Source organism: Anas acuta, chromosome 3 (genome assembly GCF_963932015.1).
Source record: "Anas acuta chromosome 3, bAnaAcu1.1, whole genome shotgun sequence".
In the NCBI taxonomy this organism is placed as follows: domain Eukaryota; kingdom Metazoa; phylum Chordata; class Aves; order Anseriformes; family Anatidae; genus Anas; species Anas acuta.
Genome location: NC_088981.1, coordinates 108,101,671 through 108,120,242, shown reverse-complemented (window position 1 = coordinate 108,120,242; position 18,572 = coordinate 108,101,671). Strand labels below are relative to the sequence as shown.

Here is an 18,572-nt window from a genome sequence, read left to right as displayed (position 1 = left end):
GGGAGGTGGTGGAGTCACCATCCCTGGGGGTGTTCAAGGCTGGATGTGGTGTTTAGGGACATGGTTTAGTGGGTGACATTGGTGGTAGGGGGATGGTTGGACCAGATGGTCTTGGAGGGTTTTGCCAACCTTAACGATTCGATGGTTCTGCCAAACCTTGCACAGCTTCCCACAGAAAACGGTAGGACTTAGGCAGCCAGGGACAGCATAACCTGGTTTAGGACTGCGAACAAAGGCATCTTTGTGTGCCTCGCTGCGAGCTTTCTCTCCCGTTCTTTGCAAATTCTGCCTTGGGGACACTCAAGCCCCAAAGCGTGAAGTTAGCAGACCCGTGCCAGAAGATTTCGGTGGCGGCCACACGGGTCCCTTTGCATCTGCACCCTCGGAGCCCTGCACCGTCTCCTCCCTGCTGGCGAGGCCGGTGCCCGCAGCCCTTCCCTTCCCTTCCCTTCCCTTCCCTTCCCTTCCCTTCCCTTCCCTTCCCTTCCCTTCCCTTCCCTTCCCTTCCCTTCCCTTCCCTTCCCTTCCCTTCCCTTCCCTTCCCTTCCCTTCCCTTCCCTTCCCTTCCCTCACGCCCCATTCGAGGCGGGGGCAGCCGCCTCCCCCCGGCTTTAAATGCGTGGCGGCGGGGCGGGCAGGGCAGGCAGGGGGGCACCATGCGGCGGCCTCTCGGCATCCTGGGCTGCTGCCCGCTGCTCCTGCTCCTCCTGCTGCTCCTGCAGCCCGGGGCACGGAGCGTCCCGCACCGCCTCCGCCGGCAGCCGCTGGGCAGCGGCTTCTCCGGGAGCCACGGCGCGGCAGGTACCGGCCCTGCTGCCCCCCGGGTCCCCCCCGGCCGGAGCTGCCTCCTCTGCTGGGGGCTGCCCTGCCCCGGGGATGATGCCTGGAGCTCACTGGCTGCCTGCTTTGCTCGCTGCTACCCGGCCTCTCCGGGTGCTGCCTGCCCTGGCTGCTCTTTGGGATTTTTTCCCTGCTTGCTTTTGCAAAGGGGGACTGGAAAGGTGTGTGTTGGGGACATCTTGCTGGAGCTGCAGAGGTCCAAGGGTGTGCTTGTAGGCAGAAGTGGCAACCACTTGGACCGGCTGACCTCCAGAGGTCCCTTCCAACCCCGGCCATTCTGTGATTCCCTTCCCTTCCCTTCCCTTCCCTTCCCTTCCCTTCCCTTCCCTTCCCTTCCCTTCCCTTCCCTTCCCTTCCCTTCCCTTCCCTTCCCTTCCCTTCCCTTCCCTTCCCTTCCCTTCCCTTCCCTTCCCTTCCCTTCCCTTCCCTTCCCTTCCCTTCCCTTCCCTTCCCCTCTTTTCTCCCTATCTACCTGTTTAATTTTCAAACCATCTCTATTTCAGACTCATAGCAACACTAGGCTCCTGAAAAGTTTTGTTCCCTAATCTAAAAAAGATATTTTTTCTACATTTTCTTTAGGATGAACATTGTGCATCTTTTTTCTTTCATCTCTTCAGATACATGTGCATGTACAAATATTTCCTCATATTCCTCCAGGCTTCACAAGAGGCACAAAGCCATTCTTCTCAATGCTTATGCAAACTCTGAGCTATGAGATGCATGTAGAATTGTGTATAATGTACCTGGATGGGATCTTAGATTCTTGCAGTCCATTTCTCTGTCCCAAAGCAAAATCAGCTCTATTGCTGTGCTTCATGGTTGAAGTAAGATGTACACTTGCAAAAGAGAAAAAAGTTCTTTAACACATTGGAAAACAAGCTTTGTTTTCATCTCTGCTTTTAAGAGACTTCTGAAAAAAATGTCTTTTTTTTTTTTTTTTTTTTTTTTTTCTTAAAGCTGGAATGGAATAATAAGTCATACTGATCGTAGCTGGGAGATGTGTATCAGGTTCCAAAAGTTACTCTTCACAGAGTATATTCAAGCTGACTGAACACTTTTTGCTAGGCAATAATACTTGAGCAGGAGCATCTTCTTTGTAGGAACACTGCTTTTGGGCAGTCTGTTTTTTCTTAAACCAGTAGTATAAATCCATACTTGATGATAGAAACTAAGTTCATGATGGCATCAAGGTCAAGCTCCCAGGACAGAGAGCGCTGAGCATTGGTTCCCTGCTGCTTCTGTCTCGATTCTTTTTAGTTTTCCTTGCAGAGATGCTTGTCCTCACTGAGCTATGGCTTTTCTGTTCAGTCTAGATTTCTATGCCAGTGAGAAACTTTAGAAGCTACAAATGTGTGTGTAAATGTTCATTTTGACATGTAAAATTGCTTCATGAATAATAACTTCTACATATAATAACTGCTATAGAAGCTTTAACGCAGTAACAACTGCTTAAGAAGCATTTATCACAGCATGGTCTGCATCATGTTCCTGTTGGTCTTTATTTCTTCTTGTTGTGTACTTTGGATTGTGAATTACAAACAAGAAATAATTTCCAGTCGTCAATCTGCTATATTGTTAACAGCTACTGCTAACAAATATTGTTAACATCTGTTCGCTATGCAATCTGTCCCATTGTTTTACTGCTTTATTTCTGTTCTCATAAAAATGAATTCAAGCTTTATCTGTAAGAAGAAAAAGTAAGTTCATTTACGTATCAATAAAACATCTCTGTGTAGGCTGCTACATGCGAACTACAACCCCTTGTTTCAAGATAGTCGGACATTATCCTGTGGGCTCAATGTGACAATCTTTTAATGCTTGAAAGTGCTCAGTCATGTTCTACTTGTCAAAAGGACTACTTAAGAATTTCTAATGAGTTGCCCCTATAATTTTAAGACTCTTCCTAAAGAATGAAGGGTGCCTGTGTTTATCTGGTGGAGGTAGTTTGCCATCACAGTCCCGTGCAGATGACTGATGTGCTTTCCTTCCCTCCTGACAGACTCTGCCTGCAAGAACCGGCCCCTAGACCTTGTCTTCATCATAGACAGCTCCCGTAGTGTCCGACCTGAAGAGTTTGAGAAAGTTAAAGTCTTTCTGTCAAAAATGATTGACACTCTGGACGTCGGTGAAAGAACAACCCGCGTGGCAGTCATGAATTATGCCAGCACTGTCAAGGTAGAGTTTCCCCTCCGGACCCACTTTGATAAAGCCTCAATGAAGGAGGCCATCTCTCACATCCAGCCTTTGTCTGCTGGCACAATGACTGGCCTTGCCATCCAAACTGCCATGGATGAAGTCTTCACCGAGGAGATGGGTACCCGGCCAGCAAGCTTCAATATCCCCAAGGTGGTCATTGTCGTGACAGATGGACGGCCGCAAGACCAGGTTCAAGACGTGGCAGCGAGCGCCCGGGCAGCTGGCATTGAGATCTATGCCGTTGGGGTAGATCGTGCCGACATGCAGTCCCTGAGGGTGATGGCCAGCGAGCCACTGGATGAACACGTCTTTTATGTGGAGACCTATGGTGTGATTGAAAAGCTGACATCCAAGTTCAGAGAGACTTTCTGCGGTAAGGTGGTCAGTCCAAGACGGTAGTGTAATTTGGCTCCTTTTGGCTCCAACTGTGGTTCCACTCCCTAAGAAAGAAGTTTTTATTTCGAGAAGTGTTATGTATTGCATTTACATATTTCCATTGCCATCGGTTGGGCAAACAAGTCAACCCTTTTATTCAGTGGAGGCCGAGTAATCGCCTTTCACTTTGAATAGTAACCTCACCGTGCAAGGAAGAGGACCGATTTCAGGGGATGTTCTTGTGTAGTTGGCATGATTTAGTGCATGAGAAGGCACTGCAGCCTGGCTGGGATTCAGCTACGTCCTGTTACTGACGTGCTGAGGGCCCACGCTGGAGCTGTGCAGGCTGCTCATTTCTGTTCCCGTCTGGATAGGAAGGAAGGAGGGTGGAAGTGTGGTTCTGAAGAGCTCCTCATAGGTTCAGAGTACAAAAATCAGGTGAACTGCCGCACTAGCTTGAGAAATTTGATGTAGGACAAAGTTTCTGAACACAATGATGTGTTCTCTCAGGATGAGCTTTCACGGGGCAGGTATTCCTGGGCTTTTTTAGTGTGCCGGATTTCCACCTTTCCCTGTTCCTATGCCACTTGATTTTTGACAGCTGCTTCAGCAGCTCCTGGGGGCTAGGCCAAATTAGCTTTGCTCTTTGAGGGCTGCATGTATGTGTGGTTTGAACTCCACTACAATGCTAGGCCAACGTGGGTTGTCATTGTCATTGGCAAAAATCTGTGGTGTACCTGGAGAATTGAGGTTTGCCTATAAACAGCTTTGCCACAGCCCTACCCACAAAGAAACAATGACTTTTTGACAATTAAAGCAACTTGTATTAAGTAGATTTTTTCCAGTAAAATTCTAAGGAAATGCCTTGTAAAATAACTCTCTGGCAAGTAACATCAGGTGTAAAGAACGTTGTGAGAGAATTCAAGTAGCAGCCATTGCCTCAGGAACTTGGCTGGCAAGAATGTGTTACTTCGTTATTTCAGAGCCTTGCTAAAAATTACCACTGTACCTTTTGAATACATTTAGAGTGAATAGACTTCTTTCTCTAGGTATGAAATAAATGTGTAGGACCATCTGTAGGCAGGACACTTTGCCCAATAATTAACATAGGAAATGCTTGAGGTCTGGCTTGACATCATGTTGTGTTGCTGGTGTGACCACATCCTCTTTCTGGTAGCTGGAAGCGGGTACAAGCTCCTACCTACCTGGACAGGTATGCAGGTATGAGCGCTGTGAAAATAGCAAGTCTAGTGAAAGCAAGTCCTTTCATAGCACCAAAGAAAAATCTCTTGTTCTGAAATGTAATACTACTGTTTATTGTGATGAGGCATAGGAATTATTCTCCCGTTAAGCTGGAGGATAAACCAAAGAGAGATCACACTTACATATTTCCAGTGTAACTCTGAGTATCCTATATGCAGTTAGCCAGAATCTGTAGGATTCATGAACAAAAACGGGGTAAAGGCCATGCTTTTTCAAAAGGCTCTTACAAACCAAACGAATCTAAGACAGTCTTGTTATATAGTGTGGGTAAACCAAGTCTTTTCCAGCTCCGAACTGCTTTTTGGACAGACAGAAATCTGGACTCACCAGTGACAATTAGGATGTTCTTTGCGTTGGCCAAGCCAAACAAGTTTGTTTGTGGGGTGAACTGAAAACAGGAAAACTAATGTTCAGGGGCAAAATAGTTGGCTAAGATCAGGTCCTTGATGCATTGAGAGCATCATTCAGTGTGAGACCATCCTGGAGATGGAAAATCTTAGCCTTGAATTGGTGTCAAAGCCTGTGGAAGCTTGCCTTTCCTACCACAAAAATCTGACCAGTTGAATCTGAGCTTCTCAGTTTGTTTGAAAATATCACCCGCAGATTTTGTTCATAAATCATTCATATGAATTTTCTTATTCCCAAGAATATAACAGAATGAAAAGACCCTGGCTTGGTTTCAGATTTTTTTTCCAATAGATGAGACGCACTTTCTGTCTTACAAGGGGATATCTAAATCTTCCATACTTCAGAAAACAAGAAATGTTGCCTCACATTCAGGAATCATGAGAACATTCAAGAACTCTTGTTCGTTATTTCTTATCTCACCACTACTGCTTTTAAGTTGATTTTACCATTATGCCAGATCCACATTGCAGCTATTCATCTCAGTAGTATCTCAGGTAATAACTCAACAGGCTTGTCTCTTCATTTTTCTTTTCTTCTTTGATTCCATCTTCCCTTTCATTCCCATTTATGCCTTCTCCCATTTTTTCAGCTTTCCCTCCATCTTCCCTTCCCCTTTTAATCTCACCTAAATTTAGTCATTTAAAAATCATCTAAGTTTAAGTGAGTATCTAGGTTTCCTTTACAGGCACAGAGGCATCATATCCAAAGCTAAATACACTTGAGAAAAACTGGACAGAGGTTAATTAATTAGGTGGTCAGACCTGTGAATGAAAAGACTGTCAGCACATGTAGCTCATTGCAGAGACAGCCCAGTGTTATCACAGGCATTTTGTCTGCCCTGTCACAACAGCAAACTTATATCCAGCTGCCATCCATCATGCTGCTTTTCATATCGCTGTTTTCTCATTCCGATGAGATAACCTTACTGTCTGCTGGGGAATTAGCCAGTCTGCTCAAATTTCATCTCATTTTGTAGCACACAGTTTCATTTTCTCTAAGCCTTGGGCATTATTTCTGTATTGTCTTTCAGCCAGGAGGTTGCCGTGCTTGTAAAGCTGCCTTACTGTAGGCTTCCCTCCATATCCTCTTTTGGACATGACTTTTTAAACCTGATGGAGCCAGGCAGCTGCAGCTCTCACATGCCCATCTTGCACTGCCTGGGTTCCTCGGTGGCTGATCCGCCTGGACCAGAGTTCCACAAACACTCTTTCTATCCTTAAGACGACAGCCTGTTATCCTAGTGCCTCTGAGTTGTTTTTCTGTTGCTCCTAGTCTTGTTGCTCTTTCTGTTGTAATTTAGTTTATTTTATTGTGCCGTCACATTTCATTTAACATGAGAGGCTTTTTACAGTACAGCAGGAATTCATAAATCAGCTTGTATGCCAGTAAGCAGAGTTTAGTAAGTTAAACCAAGTCTTTTTCATTACCTTCCCATTTCCAACTTAATGGTCCTAAATGCTTAAAATCTCTCCCTGTCTCCCTCCTTTTGCAGATCAATCTTGTCTTTCTGCCCCCTCAGATGTGGAGCTATTTTGGGGTCATTTATGACCTCTTTCTTCTGGTTACCAAATGATGCAAAAGATGACTGCAACTTCTGTGATAGCGACACAGTACTGAAATTTCCTACTACTAATCCAGCAGACAGTGCTAGATGTGAAGTACTTTTGTAAGAGTAAATTATTAATGAACATTTCTTTCCTTTGGGATGACTGAAATGCTTTTTGTGTAAACGCCCTCTGTAGCTGCGAATACGTGTGCGCTTGGGACCCATGACTGTGAGCAGGTCTGCGTGAGTAATGGTGGATCCTACCTTTGCGATTGCTTCGAAGGCTACACGCTGAATCCAGATAAGAGAACTTGCTCAGGTATTACTCCTTTTGTAAATTAAATTAAATCAGAAAACAAAAATAAATCTCTTTTTAATAACACAGTTGGATTTCAGAAGCTACTTTTGTACTTCTGTTGAAACAGCAAACGTCTGAATCCCTTTCAATAATAAATCTAATAATAAATAATAAATAAATACGTCTTCTGCAAGCAATGGTGAGAAGTAGTTCGATTGCCTCACCATCCTTTTTATTATGCCTGTAGAACCATTCATTAGGGCCAGATGCCAAAACAAAGTCTTCAGATGTGGACACCACATAGATATTTTCTCCTACCACTTACTCTAATTCCTTCAATTACTCTTGCCATTTCTGGCTGATTCCAAATTGAAATGCATTTGAAAATGTTCCTCTCGCATGCATTTTGCAGTTGTGGATGTGTGTGCACCTGGGAAACATGAATGTGATCAGATCTGCGTGAGCAACAACGGGTCCTATGTCTGTGAATGCTATGAAGGCTACACCCTAAACCCAGATAAAAAGACTTGCTCAGGTAAGAATTAAAGGCTACTTTAATATACGAAACTTATGGTGACATGGACATATTTTCCAAGTTATCTTCATGGCTTCTAGTTGAAAAACCGCTTGCAGATATCGATTCTTAAAATGAGAATTCACCTGTAGCCTTTCCCCTTGGTTCAAATACCAATAAAATTGTACTTTTATTTAAATGTCTTGAGTTAAAATAAATTGACAAATAAATAAATTGTCATTGACCTACCATTTTATGATTTTCATGGTACTTCATAAATATAGTCCCTGGGAGAGGAGAAACCTAAGCTAGAGATGCCCACCAGCACTGTGTCTCCACTGGAGACCAAGTGCCATTGGTCCATAGAGAACTTAAAACCTGATGATTTTTCCACATCCCCTCCATCTCCACTGTCAAAACTCAGTGTTTTTGTTTGCTTGATATTTTGTTTTGTTTTGTTTTACAACTTGCTGCTTCTGTTTCTAAGCTATGCAGGGCTCCACAATATAGCAACCCCAGCCTTTCACCATAAGCACTTTCATCCTTTCCTTCTCCTTGAATTGTCACCCTGAAAAGTTGGCTTATTATAAAAACTTTTTCCCCCAAGATTTTTTTTTTTTATTATTTTCTGGAGTTGTTCCTTTAAATCCAGAAGTTTTGAGCAGCACCAGCGTTGGAGTAGCTATTTTGTACCTGCCTCTCTCCCTTGGAGAACACATAAGCACACCTCTCACTGAAGTTTTCATACCTCTCATTTCTGAAGAAAGAACATAACCTCCCAGTGTTTCTGCTTTGTTTTTGGCATTGTTGTTGTTCTAACTAGGTTTCATATCTCCTTGCCATTTAACAGTACTTGTACATGACCTCCCTAGCTTTTTGTGCCGGCCTTCAGATGAGAGTATGAATTTGGGTTCATTATCCTTCCTGCTAATATTGCACGAAACAACAACATGGCAGGTTATTGCCCATCTCCGTGCAGTGCTTTAGCTTCAGCCTGCGTGGGGTTATTCGGGGCAGCCAGAACTGCAGATGGAAATCAGCCTGTGCGAGACGTGGTGTAGGGATGTCCTGGAGCCCAGATATCTGCCTCCTGCATTAAATGCTCAGTAACCGAATTCAGCTGTCTGCAGCATAATATGATAATGTAGTAAGGCACTGGTTGGATCCTATTTTGAATCCTAATTAAATTGTGTTTATAAATGTTGAAGTATTTAAAGTACTTGAGTGTCAGTGAGAGATTAATTGGTTCCTTCTCTAAAACATGGTCCTCCACAGCCATGGACTTGTGTGCATCTGGGAGGCATGACTGTGCACAAGTCTGTCGGAGAACCGATGGATCCTACAGCTGCGACTGCTTTGAAGGATTCACTCTGAATCCAGATAAGAAGACTTGCTCAGGTAGGACCTGGTCAAGGAAATATGGTGTTCAGCTAACATCAAATAACTCTTCAAAGTCAGGTCTATTTATGTTACTTTTCTAATAAGTTATGCAAGAGTTTGTAAGACTCCTGAAAGCACAGTGAACTTCAAGTTTTCTTCACGTTTCCAGTAATAATTTGAGACTTGTGACTCTTCAACAGCTGTGTGAAGCGTATAATTGCTGTAATTAAAATGCCACTTGGCATTTCCCTGGGGACTTCGCAATATTTTCACTCTCAAGGGGCATGAATTGCCTTATCCACCTGAGAGAGGAGAAGGATAATATATTTGGTGGGGATATGTCTCATGCACTACCTGTCTCAGGAAGCTCTTCAGCAAACAAGCATAACGAAGATGTGGGAATGAGAGGAAGAAGAGCAGGGGCTGTACTGGAGGACAGACTACAGCCTGTGTAATCACACCATGAGTGTAATCACTCTTCCTGGTGGATGTGTTTGGAACTTAAAAAATACTCCGGCTTTACAGCTCTAGAGGCTGGAGAGAAATGTTCTTTCCCAGTGCTGGTCTCTTGTGGAGAACAGAAGCATTGACATGGTCGGTACATAAGGATGTATATATAAATATATGGTACATATGGCTTAATATGTATTCTGTATCATTTTCACTTGATTAGCATTTGAAGTTCACCCTTCATTTCCTTGTATGTCTCACTGATGATTTATTTATATAAAACCCTTTTTTCCACTTTCATCATAATCCCTTTCCTTACTATATTTTGCGTGACAAACCCAGGCTTCCAATTCCAGGAAATTCCTACGCAAATCCCTCCAATTAATTCACAGCTCTTGCATCTCAAAGAGGCAAAAACGTTTTCTTGATATTTCTTCCTGCCTAGTTTAGGAGCTGATTTTGTAAATCAGTTCCTAAGATTAACTCTCAGCTGGTATTACATAGAGACTGTAAACATCTGTGAAGGAATGTGAATTCAGTGAGGCATCCCTTTTGTGAGTCCAGTCCTCAGTCTCCTTTCATAGCAATGATCATCCCCCTGCATACTCAAATTTCAGATTATTTCTCCAATATGCTTTTTTTTTTTTTCTTTCAACTCTCATTTTTCACTAGGCTGCTTGTGATTTCTCAGCTACCTCCAGGTCTCTGTGATATAACAAAAACAGCCTAGATCCAAGAGGGGCTCTTTTCTTTCTTGTTTACTTGCTTCTTTCTTCCTTTTTCTATTTCTTTATTACTCTCCTTTCTTTCTTCAGTTGTTTTTGCCTTACAGGACCTCCTTACAGCAAAAATATCCAAATATAGGAACTCCTCAACTTGCTTTTTTGGAGTTGATGTGTTAAATTTGGCAGAAAACCTCTGCCTCACACATAAAGTGCCCACTTTGTACTGGCAGTGGGTGCCACGTCTTTCTTTTTTTTTAGCAGCCATGTATACTCTTCTGTTTATGGTCTTTTCACTCCATAAAACAGTGTCTTATCCAACTCCATCAGAGCTGAAAAAATGCCAAATGCTCTCTTAAAACCCAGATATTTGTTCTCTGAAATTCCTTTGGATAATTATTTTGTAACTGGGTCACTGCTAGTTCAGTTCCTTCTGCAATCTGTTACAACACAAAAAAAGCGTTGCTGCAGTTCCAAAAAATCATACGAACTTCATGATGTTGACAGACAGATAAGAACACACTCTGTATACCTTACTGCAGCTAACAGCGTGCTGATGTGCAATGAGAACGTCCTGGTTTGAATCCAGATGGGAACTACTGATGCCAAATAAACAGTCTGAAGTGTGGGTATTGGTTAATATTCTTCTCCAATGCCTTCCTTAGCTGCCGACATGTGTGCACCTGGCAGGCATGACTGCGAGCAGGTCTGTGTTAGAGATGATCTCTTCTATACCTGTGACTGCTACCAGGGCTACACCCTGAACCCAGACAAGAAGACATGCTCAAGTAAGTCCAGATTGCTGCCCCCTGTTCCCCCATGCCCCCCCCCCCCCCAACCAAGCAGATGTATTGGAATCACTCTCAGTATCAGGTTAATGTATTTGTATCTATTTAAGAAACTTAAACTTGCATTTAAGCATTATAAGACAGTTTTGTGTCACTCTGCCTTTTCCTCTTCGAGCATCATGCAGGTACATCAGGTACTTCATGTGCACCAGTGCCATTAACTGTCTAGCATTTGCCCCTTCCTTATCACCCTGTCGTGAAGGCCTTCACTGTATTTCACTAGGTGCAATTATGCAACACTCAGCAAACCCAGAACCGAGAAATAATTGAAGAGACAAGAGCTGGGGTTAGTCACACAGTCACACACTTTGCAGTGCTGTGGAAACTGCATGCCATCATGCAGGAGACAACCTGAGGTGATGTCCTCCCTCCAGGCTGAATTTCATTTCGCTGTTTGTTTCTTTAGCTTCTCAGTTGCTTTACCTTATGCTAAAAATGCTATTATTATAAAAGCCTTCCTTTCCTGCTCAGCATCCTCAATGCAAAGCTACCGTGTACTGGAAAGCTTTCCTAGCATATCTTTGGAGGTGAGCTGGTGCTTCACAACTGGTTAGGTTAGAGAGCTGTGGTCAGCATCACAGGCTGTAAAAGTAAGGACCGAGAGAGACCCCAGTAAAACAACTGGTTTTAGGTCACTGCCCCAAGGCAACATCAGTTACACATCTCAGCAGCAGCTGGTGAGAGTTCATGCAGTATAAGTTCCCAGCATGGAAAAGTACTGCCATTGGGAAACGTTTTAAAAGGTTTTCATGTTTTTGGATAACTGCTTCACCAAAATGCATTTTGTAGGAATCGATGTGTGCGCACCAGGAACCCATGACTGCGAGCAGGTTTGTGTGAGTAACGAGGGGTCGTACACCTGTGACTGCTACGAAGGCTTTACCTTAAACCCAGACGAGAAAACATGCTCAAGTAATGATTTAATATTTTTATTCTGAACATGTTTATTGAAGTACCTCTCTTTAATGTGTTAAATCCTTTCAATCTCCATGAGAAACTTTTTGTCAACTCACTAACTCCCTAAAAGTATAATCCCTTTTCATTCTTTTCTATTTCCTATAATGTTTTGAGCTAGTTTGATCCTTCTTTAGTTATAGCACTTACGGTATTTAAAACTGCACTTGACTCTTACCTGTCACCACACATTTAAGGACTTCATTGTATTTTACTTTTTTTTAAATCTGTTATAATCTGCATTTCCTTATGAAACATGAGTAACTAGGAGTACTGGCAAGGTTGGGTTTTGGGGCATCTGTCTCTGAGGCATAGGACTCAATTGTGTACCAGCATAAAGAGGAGAGTGGGGGCTGGAAGGGAACACAACTGGTGTCAGAAGAACTGCAATGCTAGAGCCCATGCTCTTTTCCACTCCTCCAATTGCATGGGCTATAATGGTATAAACTATTTGCAGAGCCTCTGCAGCATTTGATGCTTAAGGTAGGTTGGAAAGGACATAAGAGGTATCTTGTCTGATCTACTACTGCTTGGAGCAGGAATGATCTGACATTACATGAAGTTGCCCTGTGTATAAGCAATGTATAAAAAGAGACATTTTATATAATGTCTATTATATAGCTAATAAGAATGTAGCTAAACACCATCTACTAAAATAGTAATTTGTGTAGGTCTGGACTTAAACATAAATACAGTGTAAAAAAACCAACTCTGTCATGTTTTGTGTGACTCACTGGGCACCCCAGTAGTAGTGGAATTGCCCAAGATTTTGCATATCAAATACTGGAAGACTCTAAATTTCACAGAAGCTCTGCAGAAGACTTCAGGATACCCTTGGACAGTTGCCGTATGTAAAAGTAATTCGGTTAAAGCAGACATAATTCAAGGAGGATCAGTATCTGTCACTGGAGAATTTAAATGCAAACATGCAAACTTCACTGGCAGTCAGTTGGAAACCAACCACGTTGGTGTGATATTTTGAACTGGCCTTCCTCCAGCTGAATCTTGAACAGCTCTTCTTTGTACATCGGCCATAAAGCCGGCAGGATGTTTCAAAATAGGGAGCTGAACAAATACAGGTTCAGTGGAATCAAAAAGACACCAGTTTCTGTGGTGAAATTCGCAAACGAATTTTTGCACTGCTTGAAATGAATCTGTTCATAGATTATTTTTTTTTCAGTGAAACATTGAATGGACAAACTTTTGAAATTCATATTTCAGTCATTTTCTGAAGCAGTCATCAGTTTCCATGCAAAATGGAAATATCAATGGCATGATAAATAAAGAGAGAAACCAAAATATTTAAGAAAAAAAAATATAAACTATCTCCAGGTATAGTATTCCTATTGTTTTACTGTTAAAATGGTCGCATAATTTGTTTAGTGATTGAAAAAAAAATTAAAAAAAAACAATTGAATAATCTTCTGCCAATGCCCTTGCAAGCAATGTAAAAAACACTTGTATAAGGAAACAGCAATTACATGCAAATTATCTCTTTTTGAAAGGGCATTTCAGAATTGTAGATCTTTTAAGGAGGTGCTGCTTTTGGAAGCTTAGTATTCTGGCCTCAAACGTACCTGGTAATCTCACTATAGTAGCAGTGCTTCAGGAGTTGTTGGTATTATTTGTTCTTAACCTGAAGCAACTGGTGTAGCTTATATATTTCCTTTATTGAGTAGGTGAAGTTAACTTGCCTTTCACAGAGATAAGAATTCGCAGTCATCAGCTGATGACATGTCGTTATGCCACTATCAAATTGTCACCTCTCTGAGCCCTTTGTTTATGAACATTGCTGGTTTTGTGGTAGATTATGGAGACAAAAGAATTCTTGAGGACAGTTGAGGCCCTGGTCCTTGATAAGCCTGCAAGTCTGAGGGCAAGAAGCAGAAACAGATTAATTGGAATCACTGCAAAGGATGGCAATGCTTGCTTCCTCTTCCCTAAGAGGCTGATTTCTCTCTTCCATACTGACTCCTCCATTAATATCGCTGTGCTTTCCTACTAGATTTTAAATTCATTTGAACCCATTTGACCATTGTTGTTCCCTCCATATTCCCTCCATTGATGTGACATTGGATGGACTCATGTCCACACCTCCTGATGAATGAGGAACGATACTCCCTGTGCACGGATATTGCCACTGTTATAAACCAAGAGTACTTGGAAGGTGAAACACGTTGATGACACAGCTGAAACTCTACTGTTTACTATTTAAAATGAATGCACGTGTTCCTGTTATTTTGCATTATTTACAAAGTGGTAAAAGTGCTTGTCCTGCTCCTGGACATAGGACACATATGCCTCCAGCTACGTGCTGGTCCCCATCTCTGCCACCTTTCCCTCCCAACTGCCCTGAGCTGCAGTCCCACAGCCTGGTTTCAGCTTCCCTTGCAGAATCTTGCATTTTCTTGGCTTTTAAACATTTTCCTAAGTATTCTAAATGCTGTTTTCTCTCTTAGGAGCCTCAACAAGCAGTCTTGTAACAACTGAGGAGGCCTGTAAGTGTGAAGCCATAGCTGCACTGCAGGACTCGGTCACTTCACGCCTCCAAGCTCTGTCCACAAAACATATCCTTTTTCTCATGTGTTCAGCGCTTCACTGGTATTTTGGAGGTAGCTGTTTTGATACAAGCCTGGGGGGGGGGGGAAACGCTTCTCAACAGAAAGTATTTTCTTGGTGATTTTATTAACATCAGGGAGTGAAATTTTGCATGTTGCCATTACTGTTACGTTTTCATATTTCCTTTTCATATCAAGGTACAGATAAGATGCACATCCTCACGTCACCAGAATAATATGTGTTACATTGAAAATCAAACATTGCTCTATTTGTAATTCTTTCAGAGGACGTTTACAGCACATGCTCACTTCTGAGCTCTGCTATTAGTAGCCTGTGTATGTCCCCACATTTTCGGACACCTTCACAAGCAGCAATGACAGTCATCTGACCAGCTGTGGTCAGGCTTCCAACTCCGCAGGCAGGCAGGGTCCCAAATAGTTTTCATGCAAGTTCTCTTGTGCAAAAAACTGCTAGCCTATTACTACTCAGCTGCTGGGATATATCAGGCAGATATCAGGAAGAGTGGGAGGGTGCTGAGTGTGGGGTACTGGGCGAGCATCCAGGCTGCAGCGCATCCCAGGCGTGGGCTGCAGGGTTCACTGGCTTCATTCATTGCACTGCGGCAGCAAGGAGAAATGTAGCTGGCCCCCGGATTAGACATTTCACAAACATGTGGGAGGAAAAATAAAAGTGGTGAATTCTGTGGTGTGGTAGCAAACCTGAATGCTGCAATAAATGTCCTCAGCTGGAATGAGAAGAACTAATAACTGGATGTTGGACAAGCTGTGATTCAGCATCAGGCACAATTTTTGAAAGTGAGAGTGGTTGATCACGGTGACCGTTTACCAAGGGTTGGGGTAGGTTTTCAGTGCTGGAAATTTCTGAGACTACATGCTTTTCTTCTGTGAAAGGTGCTCTTGTTCAAATAGGAATTAATATAGGGGAGTATTAGGTCTGTGGTTGCCATCCTGATCCCTGGGGCTACAAAATCAAGGAAGGGGGATATTTCAGATTAATCAAAGCGGGAGACTACTAAGTTTTGTATATTAACTCATCATTTATACAGATAAATGGCTTCTTCAGTTCACCAAGTTTTCTGAAAGCCATATGAAGTCTTCTACCAAATATACAACTTTCCCAGTTCTTGAATAAATTCTAAGTTATTTTTATAGGTCTAAGTGTAAATCCCTCCCTTTGTAGGGTCCCTTGAATTTGCTTTATCTGCCTGGGAAGGGTGAAGGGGAGAATCTAATTTTCCTTGGATCATACATCATTCCAGGGAGTCTAAGTAATTAAAACTGAGTGCCAAGTTAATTAACCCTGTAATGTCATCTTGGTAGTAGCACAATATCTATCTCAAAAGAACAGACTATCTCTCTGTCCCAAAGGACTAATGTTAATTGAGATGGTGGTAGTTTCAAGTTAGCAATACAATCATTACAAAAAATTGATGCTTTCTTTCAAAGTCCTTCTTTGCTGAGCAATTTGTATCCCTAGCTTCCTTTCAAACCAAACTGGAAAAAGCAGCATCACCCGCTACTCCTCAGCCCTAAATGTCACTCGCTCTAACTTCTTATAAGAAATTGGGGTTGTAGAGAAAATTTGGGAAGTTAACAAACCCTGACCTCTCTAAAATGTTTTGAAAGTTCTAGTTCAAGCATGTATTGATCTCATTTAGAATCTGATTTTCTCTGTAAAATGCAGTAATGAGAAACATAAATAAACCAAACCTCATAGCCACCTATTGTATTGCCCTTAACAACTGACCACTAGATGAAGTGTCTGAGAAGCTGCAAGCATATCAAGAGAGACAGCAGGTTGTCTGAGCTACCATTCTACTTAGATAGATCCCAAAATGATCTTTCAGAAGCAATTATTTTTTATTGTGTTCAGCAAGCTTTAATTTGTTGCACAGCTTACAGAACAGCATTTGGTTTGTTATTATTGACAAGTGTCAAGAAGACTTCGGGAAGACAACCGTCTTGAAAATATGCCCTGAGGATCTTCATGTACGGTCACTTTGTAACCATAAAGCTACCTATACCTGCTGTGCTTCAGTCTGTACTGCCAGTAGTACAGCAGGTACCATCATTCTGCAGTAACTGCATTTTTATTCTCTGATTTAAAAGTAAATACAGGAAAGAAAGGAATGGAAAAGTATTCACATCATATAAAACTGTGAAATGGCTAGGCAGAGTAAAAATCGTGCCTCTGGCATTTGTCCATTAAAATGGAAAGTACTTTGTGGTCTTGTAACTTATTTTAATAAAATAAAGTATGATCAGCACACTGATGTTCTTTTTATTAAATATATACAACTTAAAGTATGTGTGTTATGAAATAAACAGTTTAACAAAGGCAAGGAAACAAAACCTCAAAGATAGAAGAGGCACAAATGGAAGAAATCTGCATAATTAAACAGGACACTGTTCTTGAGTCACACAGTTGGAAAAAGAACAGTTTGATTTTGAAACCTACAACTCCTTGTTATTGTTGATAAGAGGGTTAATAGGTATTTCAAAGTTGTTCTACACTTGGAAGGATGAAATACACGCTGCAGTTTAAGGTTTTTATCCTGCAAGATTTACTTACGTTAGCAATCAGTCATTCCTCTTGTCATTCCACAGACTTTCCTGGTGCCAGCTGGGCTTGCAGAAGCTGACAATTTACAAATTTCACTGTTAAAGGAAATCCACTTATTTAGCACACTTGCATGTGTAATCATGCAACTAAATCACAATCACAATTTTGTACATAATCATACAAAATAAATTACACGAAATATTAAATCAGTAGATGGTATGCCAAGGACATATTGTAACAACATTTGTGCTCGTGTCATACCCTGCAGGTTGTACATACAAACTATTTCAAGGAAAATCAGGCAGGAATTCACTCAGAGAGCACGTACAATTATGAATGAATTATGCTGACATGGAGGTTCTCCTAGTTAATGCCTATTTTGTGGTATGTCTCCACTGATACTAATTTGTTGCCGTTCAGTTACAGTCAGCATGGGACAACCTAGTTGTGCTATAGATGCTTCCTCAAAGAGCTGTATGTGCATATTTTTTTCTGTAACTTGTAGAGTTTTATATCCAGCACTTGACTTTGCTTATTTTCATGTCCTCACCTTGAACACGGGTATTATATAAGGATTTATCAGACCAGAAGTATGCCTTGGCCTCCGTAATTGGTAAGAATAAACAAGTTATAAATCTAATGCAAGACTTTTCCACTTCTTGGCAACTGGGATTGTATTACATTAGTCCCATTTACACTAGGGCTGGTTGTCAAATGAGATGTATAATTTTACATGATTGTGGAAAATTGTCCTGGGGGCCAGATCTGCATTGCAAGAGCTGGACAGGCTTTGTTTCACGTGCTAGTATTCATAATGTCATTCTACCTTGCAGATGACAGTATTTAACGTTCAATTCCTCTGAGCAAGTATCTTGTCTTACTTTGTGAGCACCAGACAAAATTCCACGGTGATACAAGAATATTTTTTTAAGAACATAAGAGCACGTCCTATTAAGTGAATTTGTAATATTATTTTATTTTAAATATAGATGTACTCATTTTATGGATGAGTATTTATACTGTTTCACTTATTGAGGCAATAGAACTTGTCTAATGCAAAGAACTGTTATGAACAAGGATTAAAAATCTTTTGGATGATATTTTAAAATTATTTTTATTCTGCTTAAAACATTTTCAAACTTAACTCTAGCCATCTTATTCAGCTTTAAGATACTTTTAGGAGCTCAGCCTGATTTGTTTCATAGTTCTCTTACTTATATGCTTCTAAATTGGCACTAGTTAAAAAATTGGACGGTCAGTGCCTGAAGGTATATAAACATGTAAAAATGTACCTTCAATAAAATTATTTGATGATACCCAATGGATGGTTCTATTTCTTTACATTTTCAGATATCCTCTCAGATGATGGGTATGGCAGCAAACTTGACAATATGCACGTGTGTGAACCTGGCTTCATCAAGATCCTCCTTTATGGATGGCATTGAACATTGCTTATATTTCAGTGTTTGCATTGTGGATAATTGCAATGTGAAGTACTTAGCCACTGTGAAACTGAGGGTGATACCCTGGAGATGTGGCATTTGTACTGCCTGAAGCTGGCGAGTGTTTAGAGCGGGATGCCGAAGAGGTTGCCTGGGCTCACCTTTTCTGTCCATCACAAGACAGCTTCAGCATG

The 18,572-nt window shown here is 41.7% G+C and overlaps 1 protein-coding gene across 2 annotated transcripts; it reads left to right on the top strand.

The window, feature by feature from the left end:
• The first annotated feature begins 617 nt into the window (after positions 1-617).
• On the top strand, positions 618-16,640 carry MATN3 (matrilin 3). Of its 2 annotated transcripts, XM_068678681.1 has the most exons (9): positions 618-801; positions 2,840-3,409; positions 6,825-6,947; positions 7,339-7,461; positions 8,716-8,838; positions 10,658-10,780; positions 11,630-11,752; positions 14,254-14,361; positions 16,124-16,640. In XM_068678681.1, exons 1-9 carry the CDS (start codon positions 657-659, stop codon positions 16,177-16,179), a joined length of 1,494 nt encoding a protein of 497 aa, XP_068534782.1. In that variant the 5' UTR covers positions 618-656; the 3' UTR covers positions 16,180-16,640. The 2 variants fall into 2 exon arrangements, with proteins under 2 accessions (XP_068534782.1, XP_068534783.1); XM_068678682.1 differs by lacking the exon at positions 11,630-11,752.
• Positions 16,641-18,572: the final 1,932 nt, after the last annotated feature.